General features: G+C 37.4%; 1 protein-coding gene across 3 annotated transcripts in view; it reads left to right on the forward strand.

Moving 5' to 3' along the window:
* Positions 1-16,506, forward strand: part of wasf1 (WAS protein family member 1) — a 56,618-nt gene that overhangs the window by 14,166 nt on the left and 25,946 nt on the right. For all 3 annotated transcript variants that reach the window (XM_023347800.1, XM_014472708.2, XM_023347801.1), the window contains exons 2-3: positions 9,545-9,699; positions 11,965-12,099. In XM_023347800.1, coding sequence (XP_023203568.1) covers positions 9,567-9,699; positions 11,965-12,099 — 268 coding nt within the window. In that variant the 5' untranslated portion in view covers positions 9,545-9,566. The remainder of the gene's footprint in view (positions 1-9,544; positions 9,700-11,964; positions 12,100-16,506) is intronic.

The raw sequence follows: 16,506 nt of genomic DNA on the forward strand, positions 1-16,506 counted from the left end.
TTTGATCAGCTGGCGCGTCAACAAGGATTTCCTTATTCAGCTGCTTGGCGACTTAGTTTGACAGTCGCTAATATAAATTATGATTCTAACATTTTAAATTGAGAAATTTGTTAGGAAAAAATGGAATTTACTGACATTATAAATTCAGATATTTGCAACAAAATGTGACACAAGTCCTGTAAGGTTTAAGTGGTTAATTTAGGACATCTACATTTGGATATATTGCAGATTGTAAGAGATTCATACAGGGTCTCTTCCTGTATCAGAAACAACACCTTCCAGGTGTAGACTTGTCTTTAACACCTCGAACGGAATCCAGAATACACACCTGAAATCGGGAAGAAGAACCTGTGACATGTCTGGATCTACCACTTACACTTTGGAAAATATCCAGATGCACATCCCTTACTTGTACCACATCAATCTTAGAGGAGTTTTAGCTTTTCTTGTCAAAAATGACTGACTTTATTGAAAAGTAGTAATTTGTTTCTTGCAGATTTATGGCTCATCATCAAATATTAAAGTGTTTTTTCTTGTGAAATTAATCTCAAATTTCAGAGCTGTTTTGGGGAAAAATGTTACTCAACTGTTATGTAATTTTCTTGAACCTAATTACATATGAACTGGATGGATTGTTACACCTTTACTTTGTACAAGATGTACAATTGTATTTTTTCATGGCAAAAACTGAAATAGATATTCTAGTAAAATCATAACTGGTGGTGAGTGCAGTTTACTCAACTGCAGGAGCAATTAATAATTACTCAAGGTTTTTATTTGTACAATATGTATTATGCTTTAAAGCCCTAGTATGGACTACTAACATGAACACGATCTTACTATTAGACTGATCGAAGCACATTGGACTTGTAACTTTCTCCTTGCTTTCTGAAGATTTGATTTTGTCACAAAGTCGCTATTATTGTTTTTTTATTTTTTTTTATTTTGTTGCTTATTGCCTATTTGTTGTGGTGAGTCTGAGGGGCGTTAAGTTTTTGTCCTTCACATCAGTACGAACACCAGGGGAGTTAGTGTAATAGAATTTCCCTCACAGGCCAAACAAGTGCAGCTGCACAGTGCAAGCATGCAGGCATTTATTATTGAGCAGCAGGCTTTCATTATTCATACCAGTGGGTTTCTATGTGCTCAGCAGATAAACCTCTGTGAGTGTGTTTGTTCATCAGACACTTTACTCATTGATGTTGCCACACAGATGCCCATGAATATTTAGTTGGGCTCGTTCATCTACTGTGGGATAAACCCTGATTGCTAAATGAATGTTTAAAGTGATTCAATCGTCTTACAAAATACAGTGTGGTCTGTGTCCCACTACTCTGCCATTGTGAGCTTCATTACCAATATAAAGAATAGGGAGTAGGCAAATCATAGTGGGGAGTCACAGTCACTTCTTTCACATTCCTGATTGAAATATTTAGACTTGTTGGTTTTTTGTGAGAAGTTGGTAAAAAGGAGACAGCACTGGTTTTATGGGTTCACTTACTCTTTCACAAAGCAGTAGGATTGTTCTCCATTGTGACCCTAACGGCTGCAGGCATGATTTTAGAATAATGTTTATCTACCCTTATATGCCTTGACACAAGTTCCTCCAAACAGCAAACCTAGTTAGCATAGCTGTCTCCGACCACCCTGACACTGCTGCAGGTGTATTTTTAGGCCAATGTGGGCTCTGTTTATATTTGTTTGTGTGAGGTTGATGTGTCTGTACATAAATTTTAATGGCACTACACTGGTGAGAGCCAGCAAGGTGTCATCGCACTTCCCTAAGGGGCGTCAGCTGGTACAAAATTTTAATTGGCAGGAAGAAACACAGGTTTATGCTGTGATATGCTCAGCAAGCTTGCTCCGTTGTGACTTATGGTTCGGGAGGTGGTGTTGGGGAATGGGGGTTGTTATTTAAATATACTGTATGGTTGTGGAGGTGAAGTTTATTGTTGAAATTCTAGGTGTGGAGTTGACAAAAAAAACTCTCACTTCTTATGTATTTTCTCTGTGTGAAAAAAAAATGTATCTCTTCAGTTTGGACTTTGACTGAGCTGGGTTTTTCTTTTCTACTTTGTCGCTTTGTTGTAGATTTGCTGACACACTTGGGATAATTGTTTTAGCACAACATTAAAATGCTTTAATTGTGGCCTTTCGACAGAGTCCAGTACTTGATGAGGAGTTTTTGGTCAACGCAAAGATGGGATTGTACAGTTCCCTCAGCAGATAGAAAATAATAGTAAAACAACAAAGCTTGTGTTTTTTTTTCTTTAAAAGAGCCTCACATTACCATAAAGTGTAGGTGTGTGTCTGGTGGACCTTTGGTTAAAACATGATTGTTCTTCATGCATGAAAGTCACTCGCGGTGGGTAGACAATCCAGAAATTTTATTCACGTAAGAGTAGAGGTACATTCATGTAGGAATGTAATAATGGCCGTTTAATTTCTAATTAAAGTATTTGGACTTTAAATATGGTATCCTTTCAAATGCTGCATGACATTGGTCATGATCTAGTAAGATCTGATTTCTGATAGCCATACTGTCGGTGCCATCAGGTCGTCTGACCACCACCAGCAAGCAAGGCAGGACACAATGACTGAGATGGACAAACAGGGGGCTTGAACTGACAACTCACCAGTGACAGGATGAACTTTGACCTCCTATGCCACCATCTTCCTCTATGAAGTTGTGGAGAACGCTTTAAATATGCCATCAAGTGAGAATGGAGGTCATTTTCTTCGGAAATTCAATACCATCAGGTGTTATGTCAAAAGAAATCACCCGCTGCTGGTTATCAACTAAAGTTCAGGTTTAATTCACTGTAATATTGGCCTCACTTTTTATACCCAGAGGCTATGTAAAATTTTTATATGTACAGTCCCCCTGCTTTGGTAAGTTTGTCTTTTTAATGAATTAGAAAATAATTAGATCCTGTGGGAGAAATTTTTCCTTACTTATGTTTGAAATTCTTGCAAAAAGGGATCACAGCTTTTTTATCATCAGTTTTGGAGATGCCAACTTGTTGCAGTTTCATTGGCAATAACAATGGACATACAAAGTGAGTACATTCAAAAATTGCAACAAAATGTGCCAATTTGAATGTTGCCAGTTGCAAGGACAAAAATTATTTTGACTAAAGTTTTTGTCTTCTTGGTGGACTTTTGACTTTCTTTTCTTTTTTTTTTTTCATGTAAGAGGGGCTTTTTTTTTACCCAGCTCTGCAGGTCTGTTGTTGATTTAAACCACCTGTGCCAGTTGGCTTTGCCAGCTTGTTTGCCTTTGCCCCTGGCACTTCCAGTTTTGCCAGTTTCTCTGATTAGATGTCTCTGTTTTTTTATGCCTGCAGTCATGGTTTGGAAAATATTACAAGTACACAGATGTAGTTTACGTTTCCAAAATCACAGAACAAATCACACAATGTTCAGGCCAGTTTGACACTGTGAGGGACTATTTCCACAGTGGGAGATCACAACAGAAGCAGAGATGTGCTATTATAAATTCATTTTCCCATTTTCACTTTTTTTCCACTTTTTTTTTTTAGTCTTCGAGGAACATGCACAATGTCTGCTAAATAATTCACAGCTTTTGATGTACATGTAGACTTTTGGCAACAATTATTGACCCTTTTTGAGCCCTAAAATCGTTTTTAAAGCTGCTTTGACAGAGGTTATGCAGCACTATGGAAAGAGCTTTTAAAGGTCTGAAAAAGCACCATTTCCCCTCAAAACAGCTATGAATGTATAAGTTGTAATTTATTCCGCAGTGAAGGAAGAAAACATTTGTTATATTTTCATCTGCAAGATAGGACACACTGTCTCATAGTGATCTATAGTATTAGGGAAAAGTACAATAAACAATTGTCCACATGAATGTGATTTATTTAACTAACAACTTTTCACTGTAAATGTTATTAGTTAAATTCACTGTAGTTTGTTCACGTCTAATACCAATAAGCATCTACCTATAAGTATTAAATTATAGCTTTGGGAATAAACTAGGTACATTTATTCTTGAAAAACAACATTTTCAACTCTCCTCCCAATGAAAAGGTTTCAAGATGTGGCTTGGACTTGGGACAAAATACATTGTATTCTCTTTCACTATCATAAAATGTTATATTCCAAAATACAAATATTATGTCACCTAATGTCTACAAGTTTCACAAAGCATACACTAATTTCATAAGATTTCAGCATCCTTTATAGAATAGAATAGAATAGAATTACTTTATTCATCCCAGCAGGGAAATTATTTCGCAGTAACAGCAGCATAGAGACAAGACACACAACAACCACCACTGAGTAGCAATTGTAGACAAGATAAAATAAAAATTTTATTCACAGAGCCAGAAATTGATGGCAAACTTAAATGGGGGGTATGTTATAAAATAAAACAATTTAAGCTTCACATCATGTTGCAATGCTATTCCCTCGTCAAAAAACACACCTGGAGTGTTACTTTGATTCTTTCATGCATGTTTGAGGAATCCTTGATCTGCCGTGGCAGCCATTTAGGAGAGCACTCCTGCCTGCTCCTCCCTTACCAGCTCCACCAGACTAGTGGCAGCAGCAATTAGTAAGAGCCTGGTGTGGTGGAACTCTGCTGAGCTTATCATATGAACCATTATGATAATGAGTCCAGTGCTCATAAGACCGGTTGTAAATGACTTGATGGAAGAGCGTTGTTGTGATGACATGCTCAGGGCAGAGCATCAAAGAGTAGGAGCTTCTTAAGGAGACGGAGGCCATGCATAAGTCGTGTTTGATTTATACATAATTTTTCTAACTGAAAGTAAAGGTTACTGAATTGTGCTATGACATTACACTGTATGCCTGGAAAATACACAATACCACCCCGTAAGGTCAAAAACTGTTTTAGCATTGGAAAAATGATTTTCTTTGTATTGCTGTAACACCTGTATTATATAGACATGTCATTTATATTCATACAAAAAAAACAATGCTAAACAAACTAAAAAATCCTGATTGTTTTACATGTCAGCTATTCCATCTTGATAAAAGACGCTTGACCTCCACCATACTGCACGGTTTGGAATTGCATTGTGAGTGAGACAATATTCTATTAGGATTCATTAAAGCTTCTAGTAGGACATATTGTTCAGAGTGCAATGATCTGCACCACTCGAGGTCTCCCTGCCCCCCCCGCCCCCCCTCTGGCACGTGCCATCCCTCACCCTGCTTTGTGTTTGCACACAATAGACAAGCAACCTTATTTGCTTTCTCATATTGTATTCATTCCACTCCCCATCTCAGTTCTGATGTTTGACTTCAAGCTTAGCCCACTCTTTTATTCCCATTCTTGCCGCCCCCCTACCACCTATAGCCTCCTTCTTGCCTATGTGTCTTTTGGGACGATATAAAGTGACCGGTGACATCCCACTGCAGCCGTTACCATGGTGATTGGTGACAGTGGGAAGCACCACCAAAGATGAATGGGTCATAAAAGTAGTAACGGAACAGCAAGGGGTGAGCAGAAAAGAAAGGAGCAAGACTAGTCCACACGTTAGATGGGAGAAGAAAAATGAAATAAAGCAGGAAAATTCAGGTATGTTAAATAATTGATGCACACCAATTATTCAACTCTTATGCAGACACTTAAGATGAGCTTTTTTGTTTTATATGCATATTAAAATGTATAAAACTAAACAGAATGCTGTGTTGATGCATTCCAATTAATGGAAGGTAATATTTAAATCAAAGTATATAAAATTCAGAATATAACCTCTTATGTGCCTAAGTAATAACTTTGCTTTAAGACTTTATAAACAAAAGAAAATAAGTGTTACTGGAACAGTTGAACATCTTGTGTTTATCATTATGGAGAAAACCTTGTATTTCAGGATCGTTTCAAATATCCTGTGCTATTTCCCAAGTATTAGTCCAAGTATAAAAGAATAAGATGACTCTGCTCTTGCATGAAACTGTTGGTAGTTCATTTTTGTAAGTTTAAATGAGGTTGTGTTTTGTGAAGCTGCTCTTCTTGCCATGTGTAAAATTTTCGTTTTCTTCTATGATAGAATCTGTCACATCTGTGATGCTATGTAGGTAGCTTTGAATGGGTTTTGAGAAGAAACTGCATCGTTTCCCTGTGAGAATACACCTGTCATATGCTATCATGTCAAACCTCAGTTTAGAAATCTCAGTAGGCAGGGGTGCTTGTATGTCTGAGGCTGTAAATGTGTCCTGCAGTTGTTCATCGCACACCGAACAAGTTCACTGTGGTAGAAAATTTAAAAAGCAAGGCTTTACTGTAGTCACTTTTTCATGCTGTACCAACACATATACTTATATGTAATGAGCCCCTCCGACAAAGTAGCACCTGTACGTTGGAAAAACTCACATTTAGAAACAACATTATCACTTGCAGATCTATTTCATGTCTTTTTTTCCTTTTTTGTTGCTTTCCTTCCATTCATTTTCAGCTACTACTGTTCAGGTTTTGGCATCGTTATCATTACCCCCTCAACCTTTGGGTAACATTTTCTCGATAGCCGATAAATAAAAGCCTAGTTTGGACCTATGCGTAGGAGAAAAGTTTACTTTATCAAGATAACAGACAGGAGAAAAGCCTTGAGCTGTATGGATAATAACAAAGAGTTTAAGTACATGTTTGTAAACTGGCTAGTGTGGAGGCCCATCTGGAATGTATAAATAGTTATGACTGAAAGATTTAATTTGGGTTTCCATCTTTGCAAAGGTTTTATAATATGAAAATAAGAAAATAAACTCTGCTTAATGCTTTAAAGGACCTAATTTGGATTAAGGTTGTTTTTAGATCTTTACATCTGATTTTCTTTTCGTGTGTCATTATGATATAATAGAACTTCAAGCAGTAGAGCAAATCAGAAAACACAGATGCTTTGGTCCAGGACTACTTCATGTTTTCAGATCGGTTCTGTTTAGCTTTTCTTAACTTTTCGGGTGGCCAAGCCGTGACTGACAAAAAAAAAATTGCCACCCAGAATATTTCTTAAATTCTTGACTGTCTTTGCTGCACAAGGGGAATTACATGACTCTGGCCATAAGTTAAGTGAAAGCTTTCTGAAATATGTGCAAGGAGTCTTTATTTTATACTCCTTATAACAAAAGAAGATTTCATACTGTCTGTAATTGAAGGGTGCAAAGTTTTAGTAGTTCAGAGACTTTTTAAAATCTGGTTGTATTTGATATTAAAGTCAACTATTAAAATTAATTATTGAAATTACTTTTTAAAGGTACACAGGATTGGTCAATATCAAGAAAATATCAGCGAGCTTTTAGCATCTCAACCACCACAAAAACAAACCAAGTGATTACGACTATGATTTCGTACACTTTGAAGCTTTATTTCTGACTTGTAATAATTGTATTACAGCACAGGAATCGCTGGCTGTTATGAAAAGTGGTGTTGGGTACTGATAATGAGCGTCTGTATATGCATGTGTAAGTAATATGCTTACTTCATTTGGAAGACACATGAAGCAAAATAAAGTGTAGAGAGCATGTTTCTATTTTAAAAAGGGTACAGGGATTTCACTCAGTGGTTTATTTGTATGAGAGTGAAACACTGCCGACAGATTTCACTCTAACGGCTTCAACACAAGCTCAGAGAGGTGCTTGTTGTCACTGATGGCCCCCGTTTGAGATGCCTCTAGGATGACTCACCTCAGCACAGTCACCATCCTATCGCCGTCCAGCTTCCGAGAATAGCCTTTTCTTGCCCTACATTTCTTAGGATACGGTCAATAATCATGTTTATTGCTTGGCAGAAGAGCCGGCACTAAAAATACCACAGGATATTAAGGCACCAGATGTCAATTAAACCTTAATCAATGCTTTAACGAAGACGCGATCACTGTCCAGGAAGTTTACATCAGAACACCTGATCTCCACATCATTTTACATGCCTGCTCTAATTAAGCGCAAGCCAGCATCAGGGAAATGGTGTTATTAGCAGCATTAACTGCTGTTGTAGGAGAGGGAGTCATGTCGGAGGATGTTTTAGCTCGACTCCTGTCTTGGTCTTTCTTTTCACCTTTGCTTCCCACTAATTATCACCATTCTGTTCTCATCTTCAGTCACATTGCGCATATTTCTCACAATCATGTGACATGTCAAAATAGTTTGCTAGTTTGAGCATTTCAGTGCTGAATGGGATGTTTCAGTGGCTGATGGGAGACTTAAAGATGATCGTGGATTGTTTTTGGAATGTAGCAGTTGTCTTCTAATTTCTTAGATTTGTATGTAGAAACCTAATTCACAACCATTTGAGGGCAATGATCTCACAGCTCTAACTGTACACACACATCAGTAAGCTTTAGGCACATGCCAAACACCGGGTTGTTTTTCTTTATTTCAGCATCCATGTTACACTGTGGCACAAAAGTCTGACATACTTACTGTAAAGATTTAGAAATTCCTTTTGGAAGAATAAAGGATTTTAAAACCTTTTGAAAATACAAACCAATAGATCGATTGTTGTAGATAAATCTGCAGCAATAACATATTGTGTGTATGAAGTAGACCAAAATGCAAGCCAGAATCCCAGAGGTAAATGATAAAAGTTTTAATAAAAAATATAAAAAAACTGTTTACAAACTGGGAAGAGAACACGTGAAACCAGTAAGGAATCAGTGAGGTGCGTGAGAAAGAGAGGTAGTTAAATACTGGGAGTGTGATTGCTGGAACAATGTACCAGGACTAATTACTAACTGAGTGTAGCTGTGAGGGTAGAGGAGAAGGCAAGCGGAGAGAGAGAGAGATGGAAAGAGATGACACAGGGAAGCAAGGAGAAGTAAACACTAACAGTGGAACTGAGAAAACCTAAATCCAATCTTGATAAAGAATAACTAAACACAAGAAAAGACTGATCTGAAGTAAAACAAATAAAGCAGATCTAACTAAAACAAAGAATAACTAAGACAAAACATGAATAACAAAGGATCAAAATTAAAAACCACGAAGAAACCCAAAAACAAGATCCTGACACATGTAGTTGCACTGTTTGATACACCAAATAACTTATCATTACTAGTACTCATTTGCAAGTTGAAGTAATCTTGGTAAACACAGCTAATGCACAGTATTTCCTTAATCAATTAAGACTGTCTAGATAACAATAGTGCCCTCCTCAAGTGGTCTGATTTCTGTACACATATTTTTGTTTTGCCCCTCTGTTTCTTCTTTTTCGTGTTCTTGCAAAGGAAAGAGAATTGATTCTGAAAACCTTGCAATGCCGCTAAATGCAATTAGTATGGCTGAGTGAACTGACAAAGTGCAGTGATATGTTAATAGATTGCATATGTTAAGCGATGAGCACAAGATTGTGTTAATTAAGTTAAGCTACTTGAATGTTTCCAGTTTGTAAACCTATGAAATTCATTTTTCTTTACTGTGGTGCGTTATTTCTGGGTGAAAAGAATTCTTGCTTGGTGTGAGTGACATAATATTCTTATATTTGTGCAGAATCAAGAATATAATTTTATACACTAATGACATTTTCTCCCCGCCTTCCCCATTTCCCTCCTCCATCTCTCTCCTATAGGTAGTGTCGTTGCAGCAAAACGATGCCGCTGGTTAAGCGTACCATTGAGCCCAGGCACCTGTGCCACACGGTATTGCCAAGGAACATCAAGAATGAACTGGAGTGTGTAACCAATATCTCCTTGGCCAACGTCATCCGCCAGCTCAGCAGCCTCAGTCAGTAACACTCATAAATACACTCATATCCTTATATTGGCATAAACATTTCTACTGCAGATTTCTGAAGGATTTAATAGAAAGTTATATAAAAAAACTCATTCAATAAAATGCAAAAATCTAATTTCCAAATGTGCTTCAGTAGTATTTACTACATTTTTGGAAAGGCAAAGAAACGTAAAATGGCGCGCCTGAAAATGTTCCCATGCTCTGATCTATCAGCACTGACCCAGACAATTTATAAGAAATACATGAGCAAAATAATCTACCAAATACGTCGCAAACATAGTCGAAGGTTCCAACAAGCAAAACAATTTAAAACCGGCTGCAGGATCTGTAGTCAACCCACAGAATCTCATTAGACTTTCTGTTAAACTTCTTCAGTATCGCCATGACAAGATTCATAATTCTGGGCTGCACAGATTAGTGAGATAATCATAACTTTGAAGTCTTATGTGTAACAAACAAAAACAGTGATGTGTTATGCTTTATCTAGAAAATATGTTAACAAACGTAGAAATAACTTCTGGCTTAAAAAGTAGAGGATATTTATCTGCCCTGAATTTCTTAAGATACATGTTGCAGAAATGCACTTTCAGTTAAATACACTTTTGTACAATGTCCTATTGGTATTGGTTTGTATTGCTTTGTTAAAAACTATAAAAACTATTTTGCACACCCCACTTTGAAAGCAGACACACGTTGGTTGTGATCTTATTAGGAAAGTCTCAAACTCAATAAACTCCATTTCCACTCAATGTTTTATGACATTTATTTCAATGAAGATAATGGTGAGAATGTGAAATATTACAAAATTCCATACACACTTACTGCACATGGCCCAAGCCTCAAAAGATTTGCTCTAAAAATGACAAATTATTCCATTTGCTTCTTCACTACATGAATTACATTAAGCAGTACAACTGTAGTAGTATGCAGTAATGAATGCAATCAATCATATTTTCAAAAAATAAAACAACATTATTTTCCCTGTCATAAAACCAACAGTGGAAAATTGTTTGAAACGGCAAAATAATGAGCAGTACTCCCAAAAGTCTGGCTTTTGGGGTTTGCAAAAGTAATTAATTAGTTTATTGTTGTTATTGTTGTTAGTATGAGTGATTTATTCACATTTCTTCTGCACATAAAGTAAAATGTTGCCCATCCCTTGGTGTCATTCCCAGATCTGAATTTAATATGCAAATAATGAATGAGTAGTTGTCCAGAAGCTAAGTACACCTTTTCAATTGAGAAATATAAATAAAATATTATAATTTAAATAAAATAACAATGTAACCAAAAGTTAAATTTCTGCATCAAAAGGTGTGATGAAAAGTTTGCAAAGTTCCTCTTCTGGCATAGTTATACAATTATTATTTTGCTGTTCATACTCATCTTTTTTTATTATTATTTAAAAAAATTAAATACTACAAACATATTTTATATGCCAAATCAAAAATTCAACTGAGATTAAAGATTCCAGACTCTTTAAAAATTGTCCCCCCCTTTTCTAGAAGTTTGTATATATACTTGGATTCTTTTTCACCCTGCACACACAGACAGATGAGTAAATCTCATCTGCGTTGAGGGAATCCATCCATATTTTTAAGAACAAAATACACAATGCCCAACATAGCAGTCAGTAAGTTTTGAGGTTAGAGGTTAACTTTAAATGGAGTAGTGGTGATATGACATTTTATACTGGCAGTGTGGTACTATGGAAACAAAAGATCATGATTAATGGACTTACTCCCATTCCAATGCACTTCAGTAAAGGAAAGTCTATGTTTTACAGAGCAGACTGGCACACTGTTGTTTAACAAACCTGTCTACATCACACAGCTCCAAACATTCGAAGTTGGCCTGCTCTACTACAGAGACACCCAGTCGTCACTTGTTTCTTCAAATCTCAGTAAAAGGCTGAGACAGATGAAGAGCAGCATGGCTTGCTTTGATTGTGTTTGACAAAAGCATTTGAGTTGTCTTACCAACAGATCAACACAGTACGTGTTGCAAAGTACCAAGGTCTCCAGAGTCAGTTGACAGTAACCATAACTGACAGTTACATTTAAGCAAAAATGTTCTACAAAAGCAAAATGATTTACTTTAAACAATAGAGTGAATGCTAGATATTGGTTTAGACAGCAAGCAGTTGCCTCACACACTAAATAACTGCTCATATCTTCCAGGAAAATGTTTCTAACCATTTTATTTTGAAACTTTTGGAAGAGTAAAATGATTTCTTTTACTCTTGTGTGTTTGCAGGTAAATATGCAGAGGACCTTTTTGGAGAGCTTTTCAATGAAGCCCACTCCTTCTCTTTCCGGGTCAACTCCTTGCAGGAGAGGGTGGACCGGCTCTCCATCAGCGTCACACAACTGGACCCCAAAGAAGAAGAATGTGAGTTTCATACCAGTGTCAATACAGAGCCTGGAAAAATTACTGAAATCCCTTGAACATTGTCACATTTTTAAGCTTCATTTTATTTGGCTTTTATGTCTTGTACCAGTGCAGTGTAGTGCACACTTGTTAAGTAAAGAGGAAAAAAATCAGTTGATTTGCATGCATTTGCATTCAATTCTTATGAGTCAAAATCATTCTAGATAGCTCCAGTTGTATTTTTGGGTTTACCTCCATGACTGCCCCGTATTTAGCTCTTCCATTTTCTGTTCAACTCTGACTAGTTTCCTTATCCTTACTGGGAAAAAAATGCACCCCAACATTATGATGCTGTCTCCACTAAGTTCCTCAGTGGTGTTACAGTTTTAATTTTCCACCACACATGATGGATTTGAATGCAGGGCAATTTTTTCAGTTTGGTTACATCTAACTTGGTTTCGTCTCACCTAAATGGTTTGTAGCAAACTTTACCAGGAGCTTTTTGTTACGCAACTTTCTCCCTGACCTGCCTGCTGTGTTCCTTCATGTCCCTGGTTCTGATTATCAGTTCATAGAACAGCTGTATTTACAGTTAAATTAAATTACCAACTGGTAGACTCTGTTTAAATCAGGTAATCTCATATTAACTTTAAAGTTGTATGAGTAGGGGGCTTGAATACAAATGCTCACCACATGTTTTTTTTTTGTGTGTTTGTATTTTTTAGTTTTGGAAAACCTACGTGTAATCTTCCTTCAACTTAAATATGATATTAATGTTGATGTTTCATCTTAAAATTCTAAAAAAACGAAATAAAATGAAAGGTTCTATGCACAATTCATTCACTTATTCTTTAAAAAAAACTCATCAGTTTTGTTGAAATAAAATTAGCAGAATTTGAATATGTGAAACCCTCATTAAACAGTTCCCTCCCTTTGGTTTTCCATAATATTTCCCCAGTCTGCCATGAGTTTTTAAGGCTCTTGGTGAAGGAACAGGTAGCTGTGAGATTGTACCATTTTTCAGCTGACATAGCTGTAAAACCTTTGCTCCCGTTAGAAACATTGCTTTCGAGTTTCTGTTTGACTTGCTGCTCATTTACTTGATAAATGTGTTTTCTTTGTGTGAAGACGATCTTTGGGATCCTTGTTGTGAGCAATAAAAAGAAAATGCAATAATCTGTGTCTTCTGTCAACTAAGTCAGGTTATCCTGAGAGAAGAAAGGCAGAACGACAGGATAGAGCATCGGGTAGAGTCAGCAGAGAGTGTACAGTAAAAAACATGGGGAGAATCACAGCAGTGTAATAGCACGCTCCAAGGCACTGTATCGATTTCCCATGGGCCTGCAGTGTGTTTAAGGCTTTGTACAATGTTACTTTAACTGCTTCCTTGTCACTGGCAAACAGTGAAATGCTATGTGGCGATGGCCTATTTGAATGCATCCAGAGGCTTTGGTAGCCCTTTTTCAAAAGGCAATGAATTGTTTGAGATTTGGCACGTTTGCCTGTATCACTTTCCTTCCTTTTATTTTTTTGAGTCCCACAGGGATTTGCTCTTCCCCATTCAGTTTAAACCAGATATTTACACACTATGAGGGGGGTCACAAAGCAATTTTTCTCACTGTACTACGTTAAATCAAACTGAACTTTTCCTGTTTTAGGTCATTTGGCATTAACAAAATAATTACTATTTTCTAACTGCCAGAATAAATAGAGGGAATTTATTATTTCCAGACGTCTAAACCCACTAAGGTTGCCATGTCTTTGAACAATTTGGAAATAACAAACACACTGTCCATATTTTGCACCAACATATTCTGGTGCAAAATATGCAAATCAATCTCCGAATAAAAGCAGAAGCTTATGTCAAGTGGCTGGTTGAAGTTGTCAAGGGAGTGTCACAAAATGCAAGTAAACTTTGGAGTTTAAAGAAAGTTAAAAAAAAAATCTAACAAATATTTGCTTGTTAATCTGGTGTTTTGCAAATTGAAATAATCTTGGTAGTCTTAGTTAAACCAAAGCAGAAAAACACGTGACAAAGTGTATGTTTTTTTTTTTTAATATGGTGTATATAAATCTCAGACTTCAATTACAATTGTGATCTAGTTTTGGAAGTCTGGTTTGCAGGAGGAATGTTGTACCAGTGTACAAATCATGCTGAAGTGTTTGAGTGTCAAGTACAGATGCATTAACACACCACAATACACGTTCTCAAAATACTCACAAGGTTTGCTGCAAAAGATGTGTTTGATATGTTAGATGCACATATAAGTTTGAACCAAGTTGCAATAGAGATTTGAGATTCGAATTTTTTTGGCAACAGTGTGTCTGTTGCCAAAAACAAGAGACACACAACAGAGTGCTTTTTTTACTTAAATATATCAGGCCACGGTGCTCCGGCGGCTTTGTGCTGTTGCAAATCTGTATTTTAAGCTTGAGTCTGCATCTGTGCCTGTGGTCCGTGCCTTTATCTGACTTCATAAATAATCCTGACTATTCCCCCTTTATTGCCTAAAGAGTTGGCTTTAGAGACTGTGGATAAAAATCAGTTCAGTTGCAGTTTAAGTGAGTGGTGGGAGAAGTGGGGGTAGAGGGGTGTCAAGAGGGAGGACAGTAAGGAAGATGGAAGGTTCAAGAGAAGGGTGCTTAATACAGGGCACTGCAGCAAAAGCAGTGGAGTGTAAAAGGATTGTACCGCAGAATTTTCCGGACTTTGCTGCTGCTCAGACCTCAAACCTTCTTCACATTCTTTTATGGCCTGATAAAGTGTTTAAAATGGGGGTAAAAAAAAAAAGCGCACTTCATCTGTTGTCGTTTATTTGAGTTTGTACAATCGAGTGACAGTACAGTAGTGTGGCTCCAGTGGACTGAATTTCACACAAAGATGAACATCTGTGGGAGGGGTTCACCAGAGGGGTTGTTTCCCGTAACTGCCACCCCGCATCTCCCATCTCAACCCTTTCTTTACCCTCATGCTGTCAGAGTGGATGCTCTTACTGTAAAACTCGCCTTGTAATTGTCTGTGTGGCTTTGTGGTTGCCATGAGTGGAGGGGTGAAGGAGAAGGAGAATTGGTGCAAGCAGAATGGGGCCATAAATCAGGGACCTGGAGGGATGAAGATGGGAAGATGGGGGTCAGGTATAGGATGGAGGAGACTGGAGCACACAATGGCTGTTTTATAGATGAACAGGCTGCAAGTCTTACAAAGTTCTTTGCAGCTGTAAAAGCTTAGATTACCACTTTAAAACTGCTGATAAGTTACAAAGCAACCCAGTTTTATCTCTTGTGACTTGAATTGACTTTTATTTAAGGGTATTATGTAGAATAGCAGCAATTACTAGCAGGAATCACTAGAGTTCCCTTCATTAGGTGTTTTTTCGGAAAGCAGGGGATTAGTTCATTATCCTTACAACTCACTGGCTTTTTGTTTTGTTTTGTTTTGCTCTGCCAGTACCATACAACGACTACATGTAGTACTTATAATTAAGTTTCCTGGAGTTTTACCTAGCTCCTATATTATTATAGTGGGGGGGGGGGGGGGGGGGGGTGTCAATTAAGAGATTAGAAACCAAAAGAATTACAGCATTTGATTTTGAAATGACCTCATCTGGTTCTGGATTTTCTCTTCAGGTGAAGCAAACTAAAAATTACAAAGCAAGGAGGAGACGGGGAGGAAAACCAGCATTAGTGGAAGCCAGTGCGGTGAAATATCCAGTGCTATTTTGAGGTGATTTGATTTAGACACCTATAAGGATGACAGTGTAACAATAAGCTGCTGTGGCAGGAAAAAATACAATCTGAACAAAGAGATGCCCTGCAGTATAAACAACACTGATGAAACTGTCAGCTTTTACTGAGGCTAAGACATCGATCTTTGTGACATCTACCTGTAAGTACTGTTTGTAAGTTGACAGTAATAGCTTTTTCAAGATAAAACATAATCCTTTAACACCCTTTGGGTGTGTTAAAATCTGAGTGAGCAACTCAAAACTAGGCATCTATAAGTGGATTAAAAAAAAAACACACACACACAAAGATCTGGCACACTCAGTTGAAATGGGTTTACTCTGCTGATGAACACATTTTAACAAATGATTGAAGGTCACAGCGTGGCCCATAATGTTTCGTCCAGTCATTGAACCACAAGGGCTTTATCTACCCTAATAATTTATAACTGCCCAGTGTGACATGTGAAGAACAGACGCACACTTTCTGTACTCTGCTGACCTTTCAAACAGTATCACCCCTCCCTTTGTCCTTTAGGATCCCACCCCCTCCTAGACTTCAATCCACAAACTACCTCACCACACCTTTAGCTGTTTTTTTATTGTCCTCTCCAGCCTGCTCTCATATCTTTGATTGATCTCTGCTTTCCCTTCATCCTGCATGGATGCCATTTGTGTTCTGTCAGACACTCTTCCCCCCCTTATT

Source organism: Xiphophorus maculatus, chromosome 15, assembly GCF_002775205.1.
Source record: "Xiphophorus maculatus strain JP 163 A chromosome 15, X_maculatus-5.0-male, whole genome shotgun sequence".
Classification (NCBI taxonomy): domain Eukaryota; kingdom Metazoa; phylum Chordata; class Actinopteri; order Cyprinodontiformes; family Poeciliidae; genus Xiphophorus; species Xiphophorus maculatus.